Here is a 19,889-nt window from a genome sequence, read left to right as displayed (position 1 = left end):
AAGAATTGTGACCATCGGGTGGGATAATTTTTGACCGACCTGCCATTTATGTCCTTTCCCCTATTATATATTAGTTCTTGGCCCATTCATATCAAAGTAGAATTTTCTCAATTTGGAAGTGTCAAACTTGCTAATTTGGGTGATCAATTTCATACAGTGAAAGTTTTGATGCAGATTTTGTAAGAAATAGCCGTTGATAAAAGTGTTGGTCAGAAACAAGGTATAATATTCAGATGCTCACTAATATCACATTTTAATCTGGTCTCTAAATTTCTTTATTTTATGAAACGTTGCACTTCCATTGATTTACATTGAAAAAGAGATAATGTGAAGTTATTGAGGATATCCATTAGAGATGATTCAACCATGTATTAAAATAAACTAAATAATAATGAAATAGATAAATGATAATAATATCGAAAAAATTACAATTGGGTGTAATATTTATCGTTTAGTGTGAGTGTAATTATGATGGATCATTTTATCATGAGATATTCTTCATTGTTTCATTTAAGGAAATTCAACTCCTTTCGTCCACATCATGTATATGGGGAGGTTTTCAGTTTTAAGAAAATGGTTTGCTTATAAAGTTTGTTGTTTGCTTAGAACGAATTTTCAAGGTTTTGTATTTGTTTTAAACAAACATTTATTTGATTTTCTTTTGTACAGATTTAATATTACATCGGGTGTAAATTATTGTGAACAGATGTGCCAGTCCGCATCTTCAGAAAAGTAAAATCGATAACTTAATTATTATCCCTCTACACTAATTTTCTGTACATTCCTTTTGTTTCCTGCAACCTATCGTACCCGTGCAAAAATGCTTTATGTTACCTCCAAAGACACGTTTAAAACAGAGTTTGAAGCGCAAATATGATTTTCATTATGTAATTTAGAGTGCTGATCATTCCATAGAAATTGATGCTAAAGTGCTGAATGACCGTGCTCATTAAGCTTATATAAATTAAGAGAATTAGTGAGCCTTATCATCATACTGATTAGTGCCTATAGGTCAGCTTTAACCCAATTCTCACACAATAAAATTATTGGAAGGTTAATTAATCTACAGTTATGCATTTACGTTGGTGTAGATATGTTAGTTTGTTTTGCTTTATCTCAGATGTTTAAACATTTAAGAAGTGCATATTGATATAAGTGTTTCTCAAGCAAACGATGCCCATTTTTCATTTTTGATGCATTAATGGAATATTTAGCTCTTTGCATCATTTTACATTTTGTACTAGGCCTTATAAGTATTATTTTTATTCAAAGCTTTATTTTAATAATCTTAATGTTATTTTACAAAATTATGCACACTACGTAACTTGGCGAACACGTGCAACGCACGTGCCGAAAAACTAGTATGTATATATATATAATGCTGATCATTATGTGGTTTGATGATGATGATACTGTTATATATGAACTACTTATTTTAAAAGAACACTTTTTTGTCTTTAAATATCTTAATCTCTACTTTACTAATATACTTATTTTTATTTCAAATTTTATCTTACATAAAATATTATATAGATTGTCACATATTTAGAGTCGATATTATTTAATATTATCAATCAAACATTGTATTAGTTATGTTATACAAAATTTTATTCTGAAGCTACTTATTTCTACACCATTAATCAAATGACCCCTAATTAACTCCAATAGGTGCATTCGAGACTCATATTCTTAACTTGAAAAGTGTGTAAAAGGAACTCCTTTGTGTTTGGTATGGAGGAAAATATTTTTCATTTTTTTTTCCATATTTAGTTGGTCAAAATATTTTTCGTTTACTTACCGAACACTAAAAAAATAAATCACTTAAACACACCCTAAATGTCAAAAGGAAGATAAACAATGAAAATCCACTACAAATGAAAAATACACTATTTTCTTTATGAAATTAGCAGAACTTAGAGACAAAGCGGGGATAGCTCAGTTGGGAGAGCGTCAGACTGAAGATCTGAAGGTCACGTGTTCGATCCACGTTCACCGCAATTACATTATTATCCATTTTTTGTAGGTCGCATTACCTTGTGATTTGTGAGTTAGATGCAGTCACTAATTCGAACCTTGGTGCAATGAATCCCTTAAATACTGCAAGTTCGTAATGGTAGGAATTTTCTTTTCTTTTCTTGTCATCCTTGACAAAAAATTATTTCCCAATTGATTCTGAAAAGACAAATTAAATTATTTCCCAATTGATTCTGGAAACTATGTGAAATACTATTTCTAGTAGAATACTACATAGAACATTTCAAAATGTTATCAATGGACCCAAAAAAACTCTGCCTAAATTACTTAAGTAAGTAGTATCAGTTTTGCAAACATTAACGCGTCTCAAGAACAAGCAGATCTAGTTGTTGTAGGTGACAACCTAAAATAGTCTGATTAATGAATCTATAGTGTCATTTCCGGCAGCTCCACGAAAAAATTAGGTGCGTTATTCTATATATACGTAAATAATAGTACTATTCTTTTTCAAAAAATGTCGTGTGTATACAATAAGCTATTTGTGTGAAAAACAATGCAAAGTAAAAATCACTTTTGATAGAAAGTAAAATTTTAAAATCCCCGTCTTAAACCTAAACCTAAGTCAAACTGACACAACTAGTTAGTGAGGAAGCCAAAAATTTTAAGAGGAGTCAAATATAAAGAGAATAGGATTTAACATTTGCTATACATACATAAATTTATTTCAACTTTGTATGTACAATATAATTTTATGTTGAAAATTGGCCTAGTTCCACCCCTAAGACTCGTACTAAATCATGTACATCACAAACTAAGATGAATTCATATAGTAGACCCAATTACTAATTCGTTGAGATTAACGTTTGGTTGATAATGTATTATCCCAATTCCCAAAGGCTAGATTATTAGCAACTAATGGAAGTGTCAAAATAAAGCGTGAAAATCAATGAAGTATTTCTTTGTGAAGTCCGTTATTTATTACTCCCTATATATAAAAATCCCTATAGTTGGTGAAGATCATGTCAACAAAGAAACAAATGAAATATGGCAACGGCTACTCCGGCATGTATTCTTAGCCCACTGTTCAGATTTAGCCATCAACACAATGGCAGTGATCTCTACGATTCCTTTGAGCTTCAAGCTGTTGCCAAACAACTAAATCGCGCCCTCGTCGAAGCATCGGCTGAGTCATCTTCTCCCACTACTTCAGCTATTCTGAATTCTCCTTTTTATAGTAAGTGCTTGGGAGGTGTGTACAAACAAAATGCTAGAGCTTCTAGGAAAATTTCTTGCTCACAAATTAGGAATGGAGAAGTTGAGAACGGAGTAGATTGTGGAAGCACAAGGATTAATGTATTTCAACGATTTTGGAACATGATAAAACAGGGAGGCAGACAAAATTCCTGCAGAATTATTTGACTAGTTGAATCCAAAGGCGAATTGCGATTTTAAATTTTTATGTGGAATATCATTGCGATCGCTGCTATTTTCTACTAGCATGTACAAACTAATTAGTATAATTATATATGTAGTTCAAGCCTAGGGTGTGGTGCACCCGCACCTGCTAGCTACCCCAATACTACATCCCGACGTCCATTGCTGGTTTAATGTATGAACATGTGCTTTAATAAAACGGAAAGGGGTTAAATATGCAACTTAATTGTGGGAAATAAAATAAATTTGTCACGGTTTGAAGTTGGTCTCAGATATATCCTTATGTTGATTGATTGGATCACATTTGAACTTCAATTTTGAGAAATAGAACAAATTTGGTATCAAATATGCCCTTAGCGTTAATTGACTGGCTTAACTTTGCCCATCTAAACTAAACGATGTCACTTTTTCTCAATCGCTCTTTTTTATTTTATATACTGCCAATTTTATTTTATTTTTGCAAAATGGAATTGGTGATCCAGATCCATCATACGTCCAAGCAGAAATCATATGCACAATTCTTCTAGCAACTTGATGATCCTGATCCAGCTTGCAATTGGATATGATTCTGTTTCCACTAGGTAAAAGGAAAAAACAAGAACGTGCTACACAAAGTGATCTCGTGGAGGAAGTTGACAATGAAGGCTTTTAGAAACAATTCATTTTTATTTTTTTTTGCGCGGATTTTCCTTCTTTTGGGGTGGTCTTTAATTTTTTCCCCCTCAATTGCTGGTCTTTAATTTATGTCCTTCGCTTAAAAGTGGCCGAAAATACCCCGAGATTCTGGGTTCGAACCCCCGCTCAGTTAATTAAAAAAAAAAATCGCAAGGCAAGGCTTTGGGAAAAGTCTGCCTTATGCGACATAACTTTGCGTTAAGGCATGACTAAAAATCTGCCTTATAAAACAACTTATGCCGGATCCGGCATAATTTTAGTTATACCTTAAGACAACCTATGTCGTCTTCGGCAGAGGTTGCCTTGGCATAACTAAAAGTCTGCCTTATAAGACAACCTCTGCCGGATCCGGCAGAACTTTAGTTATGCCTTAAGACAACCTATGCCGCATAAGGCAGACTTTTTCAAAAGCCTTGCCTTGTGAATTTTTTTTTTTTTTTTTATGCGGCGAAGTTCGAGCAAAACTCAGGGTATTCTAGGCGAAGGACAAAAAAAGCCCGGATTTGAGGGCCAAAAATTAAAGACCACCCCGAATAAGGGCCATTCCTGCGAATTGCACGAAAGAATTTAAGACAGAAAGTTGTTGGACATTGGGCTGTATTTGTTTGTTTCTCATCAGCCTGTTACAAGGAATTTGGGCTTAGCTAAAGTTCTTGAGATTACCCGGGAAAGTTACATAAATACAAGTAAATAAGTAAAATATTTTATAATTTACAATTATTAATTAAATTACATAATCTACAATATATACTCTATATTTAGGGTATATGTACAATTTTATACCATAGATAAAAAAATGTTGCTATGAATAAAAGGCTAATAATAAGGAGTTTCCTATATTAGTGATAACCAAATTAAATACATATCAAAACACATTAATTACTTTTCTAAACATCCCAATATACTCAGCTAGCATTAATCCATAAAATAGTATAATACTGTTTATATGATATATATTATACAATTCTTTGAACAAGTATATATATATTTGTACTTATATATACGTATATTTCACTATTATATAAAATATATAATATTATTTTTTATGTATATTAACTAATATATACTATATATAAAATATTTTCTTATGTATATTAAACAAAAAGTATATATATATATATATCTTTGACCACATACATTATTGTATATGTTAGGCATATATTGTTTATTATATTAAATATATACAAATATAAATTTAATTGAGTTAATTTTCCTATTTGATGGAAGAGAGAGAAAAAAATTGAATAGTAAATATGTGATGGCAGAAAGGAAGCCTTGTTTAATGGGATGGGGTGTCAATTATTAATTAAGATCCTATTTTAGTGATAATCCATAAGTAATTATATTATTTTATCTATATATTGTATATTGTATACTTTATATGTTATTGTAGAGTACAATTAATTGGCACATAAAGTAATATATTCATATATTAGGTATATCGTAATATTATATACTATATACACAAATAATATTATTATATTATTTACTATATATAATATACAAACTTAAATATACTAAACTATTATATTCACAAATATTTTGTTACCATCTTTTGAGTTTAATATACCAATTTGAATATACCATATATTTTCTAAGGTATATTTTCATGTACATTTCTTATACCATATTTCCATATATCATATCTTTTCATGTACTTTTCTTAATATTAATATATTCAAATAATTTCTTTTAGTCACAAAAAAATAATTGACTCATCATCAAGTGAAATTAAAAAAGAAGAATAAAAAGGAGGAAACAAAAGAAAAAAAAAAGTCTTTTTAAAAGGGTAGATAGAATATGGTATTTGAAGTTGATTTTGTTATGTTTATTTGAAAAATTACATTCTAATGATTTTGAAAGAAAGAGAAAGTAAAAGGTGGATATGCATTAATGGTAGTAACTCCTAAAGTTAAGTATTATTGATATTTTAGGAATGTAAAAAGTTGTATTTTTGTAATTAAGAAGTTAAAATTTTGAATAAATTGTATTTATGTGATTTTTTGAAAGTAGTTATAATCTTTTTAATTACCATTTGAAAATGTTGTATTTGTGTGACTTTTCCTTTTTACCCTTTAGATCAGTTAATAAAAAGGGAAGTTACATAAATACAAGTAAATAAGTAAAAAAATTCATAATCTACAACTATTAACTAAACTACATAATCTACAATATATACTCTATATTTAGGGTATATGTATAATTTTATACCATAAATAAAATAAAAAATTGCGATGAATAAAAGGCTAATAATAAGGAGTTTCCTATATTAGCGATAACCAAATTAAATACATATCAAAACACATTAATTACTTTTCTAAACATCCCAATATACTCTGCTATCATTAATCCATAAAATAGTATACTACTGTTTATATGATATATATTATACAATTCCTTGAACAAGTATATATATTCTTGTACTTATATATACGTATATTTCACTATTATATACTATATATAATATTATTTTTTTATGTATATTAACTAGTATATACTATATATAAAATAATTTTTTATGTATATTAAACTAAAAGTATTATATATATATATATATATATATATATCTTTGACCACATACATTATTGTATATATTAGGCATATATTTTTTATTATATTAATAATATATACAAGTATAAATTTAATTGATTTAATTTTCCTATTTCATGGAAGAGAGAGAAAAAGATTGAATAGTAAATATGTGATGGCAGAAAGGAAGCCTTTAATGGGATGGGGTGTCAATTATTAATTAAGATCCTATTTTAGTGGTAATCCATAAGTAATTATATTATTCTATCTATATATTGTATATTGTATACTTTATATATTATTGTAGAGTACAATTGGTTGGCACATAGAGTAATATATTCATATATTAGATATATAGTAATATTATATACTATATACACAAATAATATTATTATATTATGTACTATATATAATATACAAACTTAAATATACTAATTTCTACTATTATATTCACAAACATTTTATTATCATCTTTTCAGTTTAATATACCAATTTGAATATACCATATACTTTCTAAGGTATATTTTCAAGTACATTTCTATCATATCTTTTCATGTACTTTTCTTAATATTAATATATTCAAATAATTTCTTTTAGTCACAAAAAAATAATTGAATCATCATCAAGTGAAATTAAAAAAAAAAGAAGAAGGAGGAAACGAAGAAAAAAAGGTCTTTTTAAAACGGTAGATAGAATTTGGTATTTAAAGTTGATTTTGTTATGTTTATTTGAAAAATTACATTCTAATGATTTTGAAAGAAAGAGAAAATAAAAAGTGGATATGCATTAATGGTAGTAACTCCTAAAATTAAGTATTATTGATATTTAAAAAGTTGTATTTTTGTAATTAAGAAGTTAAAATTTTGAATAAGTTGTATTTATGTAATTTTTTAAAAGTAGTTGTAATCTTTTTAATTACCATTTGAAAAAGTTGTATTTGTGTGACTTTCCCTCAATAAAAGTTATATACAAAAATAACATATCTTTTTAAATGTAACAATGGTGTAGATTTTATAACAAATATATCATTTTGAATGGGAAAAAAAAAAAAGTACCATAGTAAACCCAATTTAAACGTTTAGTAAACCTCATTCATTTCCATCAATACACCTTTTAATGCGTTTCCTATTTTGTCTTTCTTCCATAAATAAGCAGTTATTCAAATTTCTCAAAAATTATGAAAAGAAAATATCTCAAAGATTTTCCTCCTCTTTAATGAGGTCCACCGAGGGAATTTTTTGATAATTAATTTTCTTCATATTTCATTTTTATGCTGGACAATTTTTTTTATACATTTACCTTTATATTTCAAGTATATTATTATCGTGACAGTTTTATATAATGTAAATATTCTACATTATATATATATACACACACACACACAATACAAGACATGTAAATAAACAAAATATATTATAATATATGTGCAGTATATTTGTATACCGCAAATATATGATATCCCATATACCATTTAAATAGAAAAAAGATAAGCACCAAAAATTAAATTTGTAAAATGTCAAAATAATATGTGCAATATCCAAATTTAACTCCAAAAAAGGAAACAATTTTTTTGTCTATAAATAAAAAAATAAAAATAAAAACTAGAAAAAGGTAAGGACAAAAATAATTTCGTTGAGATAAATAGAAAATTAAAGAGGAATAATCTGGAAATAAAAAGGAACTTTTCTTAGACAATGATTTCAAGCGTTTTTTGAGTAATTGATTTGAGAAAAAAGAGAAATCTATTTATCTTATATTGTGGAGGATCTTTTTATGTCTTTAATACGAATTATGTTAATATGATAAGTATTATTTGGCTATAATTGATACAATCAATCGTATGCTAAAAATTAGCAATATATATTTTAAGATTGCTTACTTACATAACTTCCTCAAACTTCTTCCATTCAAATGGGTCCGAGAAGTATCTTTTGCCTAGTAAAATATATCACATTAAAATATATTAATTTTATAGTTTTTTAAAAACTGATTTAACAAAACAAATTAAACATAGATGTCCAATGTCAACTGCTATGATCCTCACTGGTTGGTTTAAATAGTTGACATCTAATACTCAAACCTTTATCCAAAGTTTTCTTAGCATCTAATACTTAGATGTTTGATCCTACTTTTTCTAACAACCACGAATATTAAAAGGTTAGTATCCTTCAAATTAAGTCTAACTATTTGGAAAAAAAGATGTGTAGTGAAATGTGAGATTTACATTTCTTCTAATTACCTCACCAATAATTATCGTATTTTTAGAGTATCACTACATTTTTACTTGTAGGGAACAAATCAAACCAGAGATCAAACGATATACAAGCACTCAAGAATACCAATAAATACCAATGATCCACTTTTGTTTCTATTCCAGATTACAGATAGACTGAAATGTTACAATGTCAAACATACACTTATAGCATACCACAGTTAAAACTAAAATTAGGCGACAAAAAGTACCAGAATAATGAACAAATCTGCAATGAGTTCTGAGGCTTTCTCAATTGCCTTGGATTCACTTATGATCTCTATTTTGAGATTAGGTTGTTGCCTCTTCACCGAAACGACTACTTGATTATACATGTGTGTTGCATAACTAATGGAGGATTTGAAAGTAGGATTAGATGCGGCCCGCTTTTTGATTGCTTTAGCAAACTATTGTGTCGATGATTCATAAAGGTGCTTTGAGATCTGAGCTAACACCATAGTGAAGATGAATGATGAAGAAGAGAGAGAAGGGTTTGGGGTTTATAATTGCAGGGCGGGAAAGAGAGAGCGAACGAGGTGAGAAAATTTTTTGGATGGGGTTTAATCTTTGGTAAAAAGGTTAAAAATACCCCTCTACCTTCATAAATTAGCTACTTTTACTCTCCGTTACAAGTTGAGGCCAAATCTACCCTTCGTGTTACAAGTTCGAGCCAAATATACCCCTACGTTAGCAAAGTATTCAAAAATACCCCTCATTTCTAACATATTCCCACATAAGTAAGACTAGTCATTGGAGTTGGCTGACATGGACGCCACATAACATTTAACTTATTATATATGGTGCCTAAGTGGCAATTTTTTTAAAAACAATCTGAAAAATTATTTTTTCTAAAATCAAATCTGGAAAAAATTGCTTTTATTAAAAATCTGATTTTTTTTTTTAATAAAACATGTTTCTTAAAAAAAAATTTGGAAAATTGGATTTTTTTATTAGAAACCTGGAAAACTTTTTTTTTTAAAATCAGTTTTTTCAGATTTTTTATAAAATTAATTCAGCTTAAAAAAAAAAAATCCAGAACACTTTTTTTCAAAAAAAAAAAGAAGCACTTTACAGTTTTCCAGATTAAAAAAAATCATTTTCCAGATTTTTAAATTAAAAAATCAGGAAAAGGGTCAAATATACTCCTCTACTTTAGTTTATTAGTAAACTTTGCCCTCCGTTAGCGAAAGTGGTCAAATATACCCTCCCGTTAATAAAGTGTACACTTGTAACCTTATGTGGACGGAAATCCCCAATTCAACTTAAATTAACCATCTATCTATATATTATTTTAAAAGCATGAATATAAATATTGGTTGACCAAAATATCCTTCAAATATTAAACGACTTTTATACCCTTTTAAATTAAAATATGTCATCACAAAAAGAATAGAATATTGGATAAAGTTGTAATATTCAGTGCTTACAATAAAGGAGTTTGAAACCAACCAAAAAAATGATGAGATGTTGGATAATAAAATTCTAAAACGTTACTGCCTAAAAAAAGAATTTGATGTCAACTCAAATAAATAATAGAATTCCTATAAAATTATGCCTAAAATAAAAAAAAATTAAAATTGTTTTTATTACATAGGGAGTAGGGGAAGAGGAAATGGGAGAGAGGCATGGGCGGAGCCACCTTCGGCGAAGGGTGGTCAGGTGCACACCCTTCGTCGGAAAATTACGCGGTGTACATAGGCTAAATGTTAGCTACAATGCGTATATATTTAATTTTGCACACCCTTAACACAAGTAAGAAGAAAATTTGCACACACCCTTCACTAAATTCTAGAAACGCCCTTTGGAGAGGATTACAAGATGGGGATTCGAACCCTCACCAATAAGGTGAAAGTTCAGGTAGCCAACCAACAGAGCTACTAAGTCCCTACATTACTACCACTCTAAGGGCACTTTTGGTCCTTCTATCTTTCTTTGTTTTTGTTGTTTATCAAGGTTTACATGATGGGAATTTTAAAAAAAATAAAAAAATAAATAAAGTTACCCTATTGGAAACCTTTAGTAAGTATTAATTGCTACTCTGTAAAAATGAAATACAAGTGTACACCATTATATTGAACTCGGAATACTAGTACGTGCGTATTCTGCATGCATAGCCTCTTATAAATAGTCATTGGGTGAATCTTATTTTTTTAATCTCCTAACGAAAAAAAAATTCATTCCCACCCAAAGCAAAACTTGAGCGATTCCAGTGAAAGCGTAAATAGTAGCATCCTTGCGAACTCTGATGGCGGGTAGGCGTAAGACCATATTGGAAACTAGTAGCTTGTCGCAGATGACCTCGACTAAAATTAGAGGTGTAAGAGGAATATTTGATTGAATTGTTGTTGATACCTAGTGTATTGAGCCTCATATTATGTATTACGATTCCCATAAGAATTAGCATCTTGATAGGGTGCATAAATGAAATCCTACAATTCGCGTCTAGAACCATGGATGCAAAGCTCATGGTTCATCATAATAGTTGTACAGGGAGAAGAACCGATCCATCTCCATTGTAATAAAGGTCAGAGAATCGATGCTTTAATACCACTGATACAAAATAAGAATTTTATCAAGAAGAAGAAAGGAAATGAAGCTAAGGAAAACTACAACTAGTGTAAACTACATTGATAGCCTTAAAATGACTACAAAATAAGGTGGCAAAGAATCCTATTCCGCAACACTGATGTGGTTGCCCAAGAAACTGATGAGTACGGATTGACTGACAAAGAAATTGATTATCATGATATTGACATGGATGGAGCCAGGTGGTGCCAAGGGGATTCGTTCGTATCTCGCTTCTACGATAAATTATTTCGCTTATCGTAGTTGGTGGGAAAATTAAATGACCCAATGATTGTGAAATTAATTGGGTAGCGTTGTGTGGGATGTTGGTGAACGAGGTGACCATTTCACATTCTCTTCTTTTATTTGCAAACAAATACTTCATCCGTACCAAAATAAGTGTTTTATTACCAAAAAAGAAAATTGTCTGAAAATAAATATCGAATTCAAAATATAAATTGATAAGTGTTTTCAATTACACTCTTAATATTAAAAAAGTGGTCCTCTTTGATATTTCAATCTTCAAAAAACATCTAATTAACAGGGGTATTTTAGTGAACTTCATATTGTATTTATTGATTTTTTAATAAACATGATATTTGCTAAGATGCCACTTATTTTGGGACATAAGGAGTAACTCCAATAATTTGATGCACATTTTATAGGTGTCTATTTACTTTATTCACTTCCGCAAGTAATGGGCTTTATTCTTTTCTCTCCCCTTCATACCTCATGCATATCTGACTGGTCTGATAAGTCAGCAAATTAACAGCTTCCTCGGTCCCACTAACCGAAACTGACACGTAGATAAGTTATGCCAGAGTTGTGACGTAGATCGATTACTAATATAATTATTGGCAAAATACATCAAAACACCCCTGAACTATACCCGAAAAGTCAATATCACACCTAAACTATACGAGCAACCTATTACACACCTAATATATTTAAAAGTGATATTTTTGCTCGCGATACATTATGACCCAGTTGCATTAGGGAAGTGTACACACTCTCTCCCGTCGATCCGCAATCGATCTAACGATCGGTCCACGTCAATGCCACGTCAAAAAATCCTCTAATTTTTATTTATTTTATTTATTCTTTCACAATTTTACTTTTTTTTACTTTATTAACAAAATTAAAAATTTTAAAAACTAATTTTCCCTCTTTCATTTCACCACCCCCGCCCTTCCCTTCCACCTTCCACCCCCACCCCCAAATCCTTCGCACCACCAATACCACCGTCACGCCGCCCCCAAATTCTTCCACTCTTCACTTCGAAGTACCCAACCCATCTCTAAAACATATCTCGAAACCCGACATTGTGGTTTATTGCTCCTAAAATCAAAGAAAACGTTATTATTTTCTTTTCTCTCGTTTACCTACAACCCAATTGCGGAAGAACTCATTTTGCTTAGCCACTAGAATCGGTCCAAGACCATCAATTCTTTCTCATAATAATGTCAAAACACTAAATTGAAACCAATATCTAAAAATTGAATTCAACAATTTTTTTAAGAAAAAAGACCTTTGATTGTGCGGGAAGACGCCTAAGTTGCTATGAAGAAGAAGAAGGCATGTTGTGTTATGACAAGTTTTTAGAAGTAAATTTAAGGTAAAACTACGCCTCTTTGCAAAACCCGAGCATTGAATTCCTCAATCCAACGGATCCAACATTTGGTTCTATTGAACCCGCCCCTTTTGGCTACCGTTTGTGCTCACAAATTTGTACCCATTGTCACAGAAAAAATTTAATATATGAACCAGAAGTGGAAGAAAAAAACAAGAGGAATTAGAGGAGGAAACAAGAGGAAGACAGAGTGGAAAAGGGACGGGTGGCAGTGGATTTAGAGGAGGAAACAGTAATCCCTTCATCCCATATATTTCGTTACTATTTAGGTGGCAGTGGATTTAGAGGAGTAAACAAGAGGAAGACGGAGTGGAAAAGAGACGGGTGGGGGTTGGAAGGAAGGGATGCGTGGGGAAATGAAGAAGAAAGGTATGGGTGGGGGTGGGATTAAAAAAAATATAAATTAAGTATTAAAAAAAAAGAAAAAATGAATTAATTTTAAATAAAACGCGCCTATTTTTTAATTATTTTTATATTTTATGCCACATCAGCTCTCAGGGAGTAAAAAATATCACTTTTGAATATATTAGGTGTGTAATAGGTCGCTCGTATAGTTTAGGTGTGATATCGACTTTTCGAGTATAGTTCAGGGGTATTTTGATGTAATAAACCAATTATTTTTTATGTATATATAATATATGTTGAACTCCTTTTAGCTTCTTCGTGTGTTACTTCTTTATATTTTAAAATGACTTAACGATCAGAACATATATGGATAGAACAACTTATAATGGGTTCTTGAAGTAATTTTTATTTGGCCTTTATCCTTTTTTTTTTTTAGGTTCATTAGGCTTCTTATTAGTTGGAACTTTCAGTTATCTTGGTATACTAAAAAAAAAAAGGGTAATTTGCGGAGCTTGAAAGTTGCAATTCGCGGTGGTTTTAGTCTCCGCGAATTGCTTGAGGAGGCTAAAACCCCCACAAATTGTAACTTTCATCTCCGCAAATTACCCTTTTTTTTTGTAGTTAGAAATTTGATATTTTTTCCTGCCTCAACAAATCATTTTTTTTTTCCACAAGAAATCGTGATGTTTTTCTATGGAATTGCAGGTCTCTTTAATAGCTCTTATTTGTGGTGCACAATTTTCTGAAATGTAGGTAGTGGTTACGATCGATTCGATAGAAAGGAGATTCATAGTTGCATTACTTTTAGTTTTCTTGTTCGTAGACAAAGCGGATTCAAAATTGTCTTTCATGCCAATGCATAACTTGTATCGATGCGCTTCATATTCGTCCGAAGTGGATGCTCCTAATAACCAACAAATGGCAAGTGCTTGTCTTTGTGTGGACCCTATTTCAATGGAAACTTGATGAGTCGATCCATCTACACGTCTTGCTTTTACTGTTATTCGAGAGTTACTCCTCTTCACATGCCCGAACCATCTCAGTCGACCAAATTTATTGTTTACTTTTCTTAGCCGGCATACAAAGATTATAAATTAGGGAAAAGGGTCAAATATAACCCTCTACTTTGTTTTATTAGTTAAATATACCCTTTGTTAGTGAAAGTTAACAAAAATACCCCTGCCGTCTTCAAACTTCATACTTATTTGAAAATCCCCAAATCCTCTCAAATTACCCAATTTCAAAAAAATTACCCACTTCTTTGTTGACCCGCCCTGCCCGACCCGCCTATCATCATCATTAAGCTCTAGCTTCATCTTCTTTCATGGAGAAAAAAAAAAAAAAGCAAGAACACACCCAAATAAGAAAATTCCAAAACTCGCCCTCAAATTTAATCTTTAAATCCAACTCTAAATGTTGGTGTAGCCAGTACTTGGGGGCGGTGCATGCAGTCGCTTGTTGTTATGATATTGTTGTGAAGTGACAAACAAAAATGTTGGTGACATCATTAGAACATCAATCATATATCGGTAGATTGAGTAAAATATTTCATTGTGTTCATATTATCAGGATAATTTCTGCATATCGGGTAAAGTATGCATTATCCAGATCTATTTGGTACCATTTGTATTGTAGCTTCACGAATCCTAGGTTAAGAAGTCTCTTGGGTGTGTCTGTGTAGCTATATTTCTTGATTTATGCTTCATTTGTGATGATACAACATCTTATGGCCTTCCTGTCATGGATTTTCAATAATGTTTTCAACTTGTTGTTTACTTTCCTATGTGTCCTAGACATCAGCAGGAAAATTGAAGCTTCTACATAGCAGAATTTGTGTCTACAGGATTTTGTAAACCTTTTTACCTTATCTATTAAGAAAGAAAAAGAAAAATACTTGAACTGGATTTTTAAAGATCTGAATCTTTAAAGAACACAATTCAGTTTCAACTTGTCCTTGATAGACTCCAAGTATTGGCTGCACCAAGATTTAGAGTTGGATTTAAAGATGAAATTGGAGGTGAGTTTTGGGATTTTATCGGCAGGTGTTTCGCTTTTTTCTTTTTTCTCCATTGAAAGAAACGAGTTCATTGATGATGATGATAGGCGGGTCGGGTCAACAAAAAATTGAATATTTTTTTGAAATTGGGTAATTTGAGAGGACTTAGGGATTTTGCATCCAAATACGGGCATAAGTGTGAAGTTTGAAGATGTCAGGGATATTTTTATTAACTTTCACTAACGAAGGACATATTTAACTAATAAAATAAAGTAGAAGGGTATATTTGACCCTTTTCCCTATAAATTATATATATACATACATTATATTATCGAATACTTTAATTTTAACGGTTGGATAGATGACTATTTAGGTAAACTATTCTTGATTGTTGTTGATTGTGATTTGATTTGATCCAATCATCGGCCCAAAAGTTCCCAATAAAATAGGGAAACAAGTCTAAACAACGAAACCAAAATTTTCACATAATTAAGTAAATGGGACCTACTATTTCTGTTCCATATATTTAGTCTTTAAATTCTTAACCCCTTTCTCCACTCATCCCATCTGCCACTGCCAGCTTAAAACGCATCGTCCTCTTTTCCCTCGTATGTATCGCCTCCCTTTTTCTCCAAATTTCGGATTTTCCACAGCTTAAATCTCATCAATTTCACCGTCAAATTCATTTCTACAAAAACCCCATTTCCCCATTCTCCAATAATCACAAACTTTCTTGAAAAACTTTTCAAAAAAAAAAAAAAAAAACAATCTTTCTTGAAAATCTCTCCTATTTTCCTGATTTGGCAATGGCTTCTTTCAGTGTCCCTTGTCCCAAGATTTCTGTCCTTTCTGTTGGTTCTTCATCTCATTCCAACCCGACCCATCAACCCCATGTCTCTGTTTCATTCAGATCCGGTCCTGCATTGGTCCCTCGTCTTCAGGTTTGTTTTCCCTTTGCGATGTAAATTGTAAAGGTTGAAACTTTACCATGATTGAGCTTAGTGTGTTTTGTTTTGTCCTTCAGGGTTCCAGTAGGCTCCAATCTCAGGTGTTTAAGGTGAATGCCCAGCTCAATGAGGTAATTTTCTGTCTGTTTTTTGGTATTCCAGGTTGTTTGTTGAAATTTTGAGCTCAGGAAAGAGAAGTTCTGTGTTAATTTTATTAGTCTAATGTGTAAATTAATAGAGGAGGTTGTCGTAGGATAGAACAAGGTGATCACCACAAGGAATTAATGAATAACTCAGAAAGATAGATATTACTGCTATGGATGGAAGATTCATCTACTGGAATCTGATTTTATTTCCATTATGCTTATTTCCATATTATTTAGTTAGCAGAATTTCTCACTATATGTTACTCTTATACAAATCAGTGGCGGAGCGTGATTTTCACTAAGGAGGTTAAAAATATAAAGGAGCAAACACACAAAGAAGCCAAGGGGATTCAACATCTATTTTATATACATAAAAACTACTGTAATTTTAACCTTATACATACAATGTAATTTTTCGCCAAAGGGGGTTCAGGTAAACCTCCTTGCCACCACCTGGCTCCACCCCTGATACAAAGTCTCTTGTTTCTCTATAGCTGCTAATTAAAAATAGGTAAGCTATCATGAATCATTATATGTTCTGATTTCTCAGTAGGAAAAGAAAAGAGACAGAAGATTCATATAGTGGACCCCAATTGATTTGGGACAGAAGCTTACTTGATTGATCAAATTTTGTAAATTTTTAAGGTTGCTATTGACAAGTCGGCCAATTCAAAGCCAGTTTCTGAGAAAAGCTCTGAGGAAGTCTCAAAGACTGAATACACAATTCCAGATGCTTCATCCATTCAAGCATTCATGTCTCAAGCAGCCGATCTTGTTGAGTGCGTTAAGCTCTCATCACCTATTTTGTTCGTTTTCTGGTAAAGTTCAGTTTTTAAAAGTTTGTGGCTTTTTTTGCTTAGGCTTGTGGACTCGAGAGACATTGTGGAGCTGCAGCTAAAGCAGAACGATTGTGAAATTCTTATAAGGAAGAAGGCGGCATTGCCCCAGCCACCTGTTGTTATGGCCCCACCATCTGCTCCACAGGCCTATGTTCAACAACAGTTCCAGCAGCCTCCTGCAAGTGCCCCTGCTCCTGCAGCTCCAGCGGCCCCTGCGCTTCCACCACCTGCACCTTCAAAGCCTAAGTCTTCACATCCTCCAATGAAATGTCCCATGGCTGGAACATTCTACCGATCGCCTGCCCCAGGGGCACCGCCTTTTATAAAGGTAAATACACATTGCTTTCACCTGTGTTTTTGTAGCGATTGGACCAAGAGGGCGGTATTGTGATATTTTTGCAACATTTATGAAGTGGGGTAAGGAGTATCTTGTGTTTAATCACTCCATATATTTAGTAAATCAGCAATTAAAGAAAACGGGGAAAAGAAGAATGGAGCAATTATTGACAATTGTTAAGCAATTAAACTTGCATCATTTAAACTTATAACTTGGAGATGGAGTAAAACTGTCAGAGCACAACTTCCCACTTTGTGTCGGTAAATTGCACATTTTGGCAGTCAGATATTGTGATGTATCGTTAAAGTTGTTCGTTATTTCTTGTTTTGCTGTTGGTGTTGACTGTTATTTCTTGTTTTTCCCCCTTTTACCTTTCTTTCCTTTATTCAACTTTTGGGAGGGAAGAGACTGGAGTGAGCTGTTCGTTTTTGGTCTATATGTAGAGTTCTATAGGCAAAACGTACATCGTTAAAGTTTTCTAAAAAGAGAACAAGAGAAGGAAACTAAAAGCGGATTAATTTTCATGTCACACTATATCGTGTCTAAATTCCTTAATTTTATGCGAAATTTGGAATTAAATGTTTGGATTAGTCCGGAAACCAGAGAAATATTTAATTAAGGGCAAATTCACTATTACACATTTCACGTATTCTAGCGACCAAAAGTGAGAACGTTTTCCACTATGTGCTTGCTTGCCGCTTCTCTTTAACCTTTACCTCCATATATTGTCTTGTTGTTTTCTCGTGACCCTGACTAAACTGGTGAATTTCCAGGTAGGAGACAAGGTCCAGAAAGGGCAAGTAGTTTGCATCATTGAGGCTATGAAATTGATGAATGAAATTGAGGTAAGCGATGTATTAAATATTTCAGTTCCTTAATTACAAACTCAGTTCTATAGTTGCTGCAATATAGATATTCCTAAAAAGATGAATAGGATAGGTAGAAACATATATAATCAGATAATTCCTAATGCGGAACATGCTTATGTGTTGCATTTTCAGTTTTCCTTTTCTTTTGCATCCATTCAAATGGTAATTAGAGGCCTATAGGAACGGCGTAAATAGGCAAGTGATTTGTCATAAAGAGGAGCTCCTCTCAACATTTCCCATTTTGGTGAAGTTGGTTGCAAAATTACCTGAAATCATTATGTTGTTGAATGTTTAGAATTGAATGGCATCATCAGTTCTGACTTGTGAAAGCTGTTGAGTTAACCCCACCTGAATTGCTCGGGCCACTCTGTCTGCTCTATGGCGACTCTTAAGTTCCTTTTTTACCTACTGCGTTCATCTTTTGGATCTTTATCAGGCTGATTCAGCTGGAACCATAGTTGACATAATTGCAGATGATGGTAAGCCCGTTAGTGTGGACACGGTACGTCGCTCTCTTCTCTGCTATATATCTTTAGACAATGTTGGGTCTACTTGTGCTTTATGTGATTTCCAATCTCTTCTTGCAGCCTCTATTTGTCATTGAACCATGATAGAAAGAAGTTATCTTGGTGTGCAACATAGGTGGATGAAGCAGAGTGAGAGTCAATAGGTATAGAGAGAAAATCTGTCTTTAGCTCAAGGCAGATCTGCTCAGAAGATTGGTTCACCATATTGGTCTTGTTCAAATCTATGATCATATTTATAGCTTGTATTCGTCATTTTCCTTATGCTGCTCATAAATTTTGGAACAATGTTTTCTTTATAAAGTTGTGACTTATTGATATCTCTAGTCTATTGTCACCCTCCTATCTCTCGTTGCTAGTCTTTTTAAGTACTTAAATGCTTTGAACCTCCCGATGCTTTGGTTCACTCCCACTGCAAAGTGATGTGTGTAGTTAGGCGCACGTTATGAGTTAGAACATGCAATGACAAAAAATTAATATTTAAGTAGAGAAGTGTAACGGGGCGAGTCTACGATCCACCTAGTTTTGAACCTTACACAATTGGCCTTCAGGGTTTTCTCAGTTCTTAAATGCTGTGAGTTGACATATGATGGCTATAACCTAATCTAATTGCCATTCAAATGTGGTGCAGCCTAAGATCTTTGCCTATGAGCTTTGTTATTTCCATTATAGGCAATCAAAGTTATTTGCAGTTCTTAAATGTTCTGAGCTGAGATATGATGGCTGCGAGCTGCAACTTAATCTATCCACGTTTTTAATGCATCAGTTTACCGCAAAATTTGTTTATTCTCTTCACGAAGTATCAAGCAGAATTTGTTAGAACTTCCG

General features: G+C 32.1%; 1 protein-coding gene and 1 non-coding gene across 2 annotated transcripts; both read left to right on the top strand.

Moving 5' to 3' along the window:
• The first annotated feature begins 1,924 nt into the window (after window positions 1-1,924).
• Window positions 1,925-1,997, top strand: TRNAF-GAA (transfer RNA phenylalanine (anticodon GAA)). The gene has a single exon. It is a non-coding gene; the product is annotated as a tRNA-Phe (tRNA).
• Window positions 1,998-15,945: 13,948 nt separating this feature from the next.
• On the top strand, window positions 15,946-19,387 carry LOC132052370 (biotin carboxyl carrier protein of acetyl-CoA carboxylase 1, chloroplastic-like). Its single transcript, XM_059443878.1, has 7 exons — window positions 15,946-16,340; window positions 16,424-16,477; window positions 17,138-17,271; window positions 17,353-17,659; window positions 18,442-18,513; window positions 18,974-19,039; window positions 19,125-19,387. Exons 1-7 carry the CDS (start codon window positions 16,206-16,208, stop codon window positions 19,146-19,148), a joined length of 792 nt encoding a protein of 263 aa, XP_059299861.1. The 5' UTR covers window positions 15,946-16,205; the 3' UTR covers window positions 19,149-19,387.
• Window positions 19,388-19,889: the final 502 nt, after the last annotated feature.

The sequence above is a fragment of the Lycium ferocissimum genome, chromosome 4 (genome assembly GCF_029784015.1).
Source record: "Lycium ferocissimum isolate CSIRO_LF1 chromosome 4, AGI_CSIRO_Lferr_CH_V1, whole genome shotgun sequence".
In the NCBI taxonomy this organism is placed as follows: Eukaryota; Viridiplantae; Streptophyta; class Magnoliopsida; order Solanales; family Solanaceae; genus Lycium; species Lycium ferocissimum.
The sequence above is the reverse complement of the archived record's forward strand: the minus strand, read 5'-3'. Positions and strand labels throughout refer to the sequence as shown.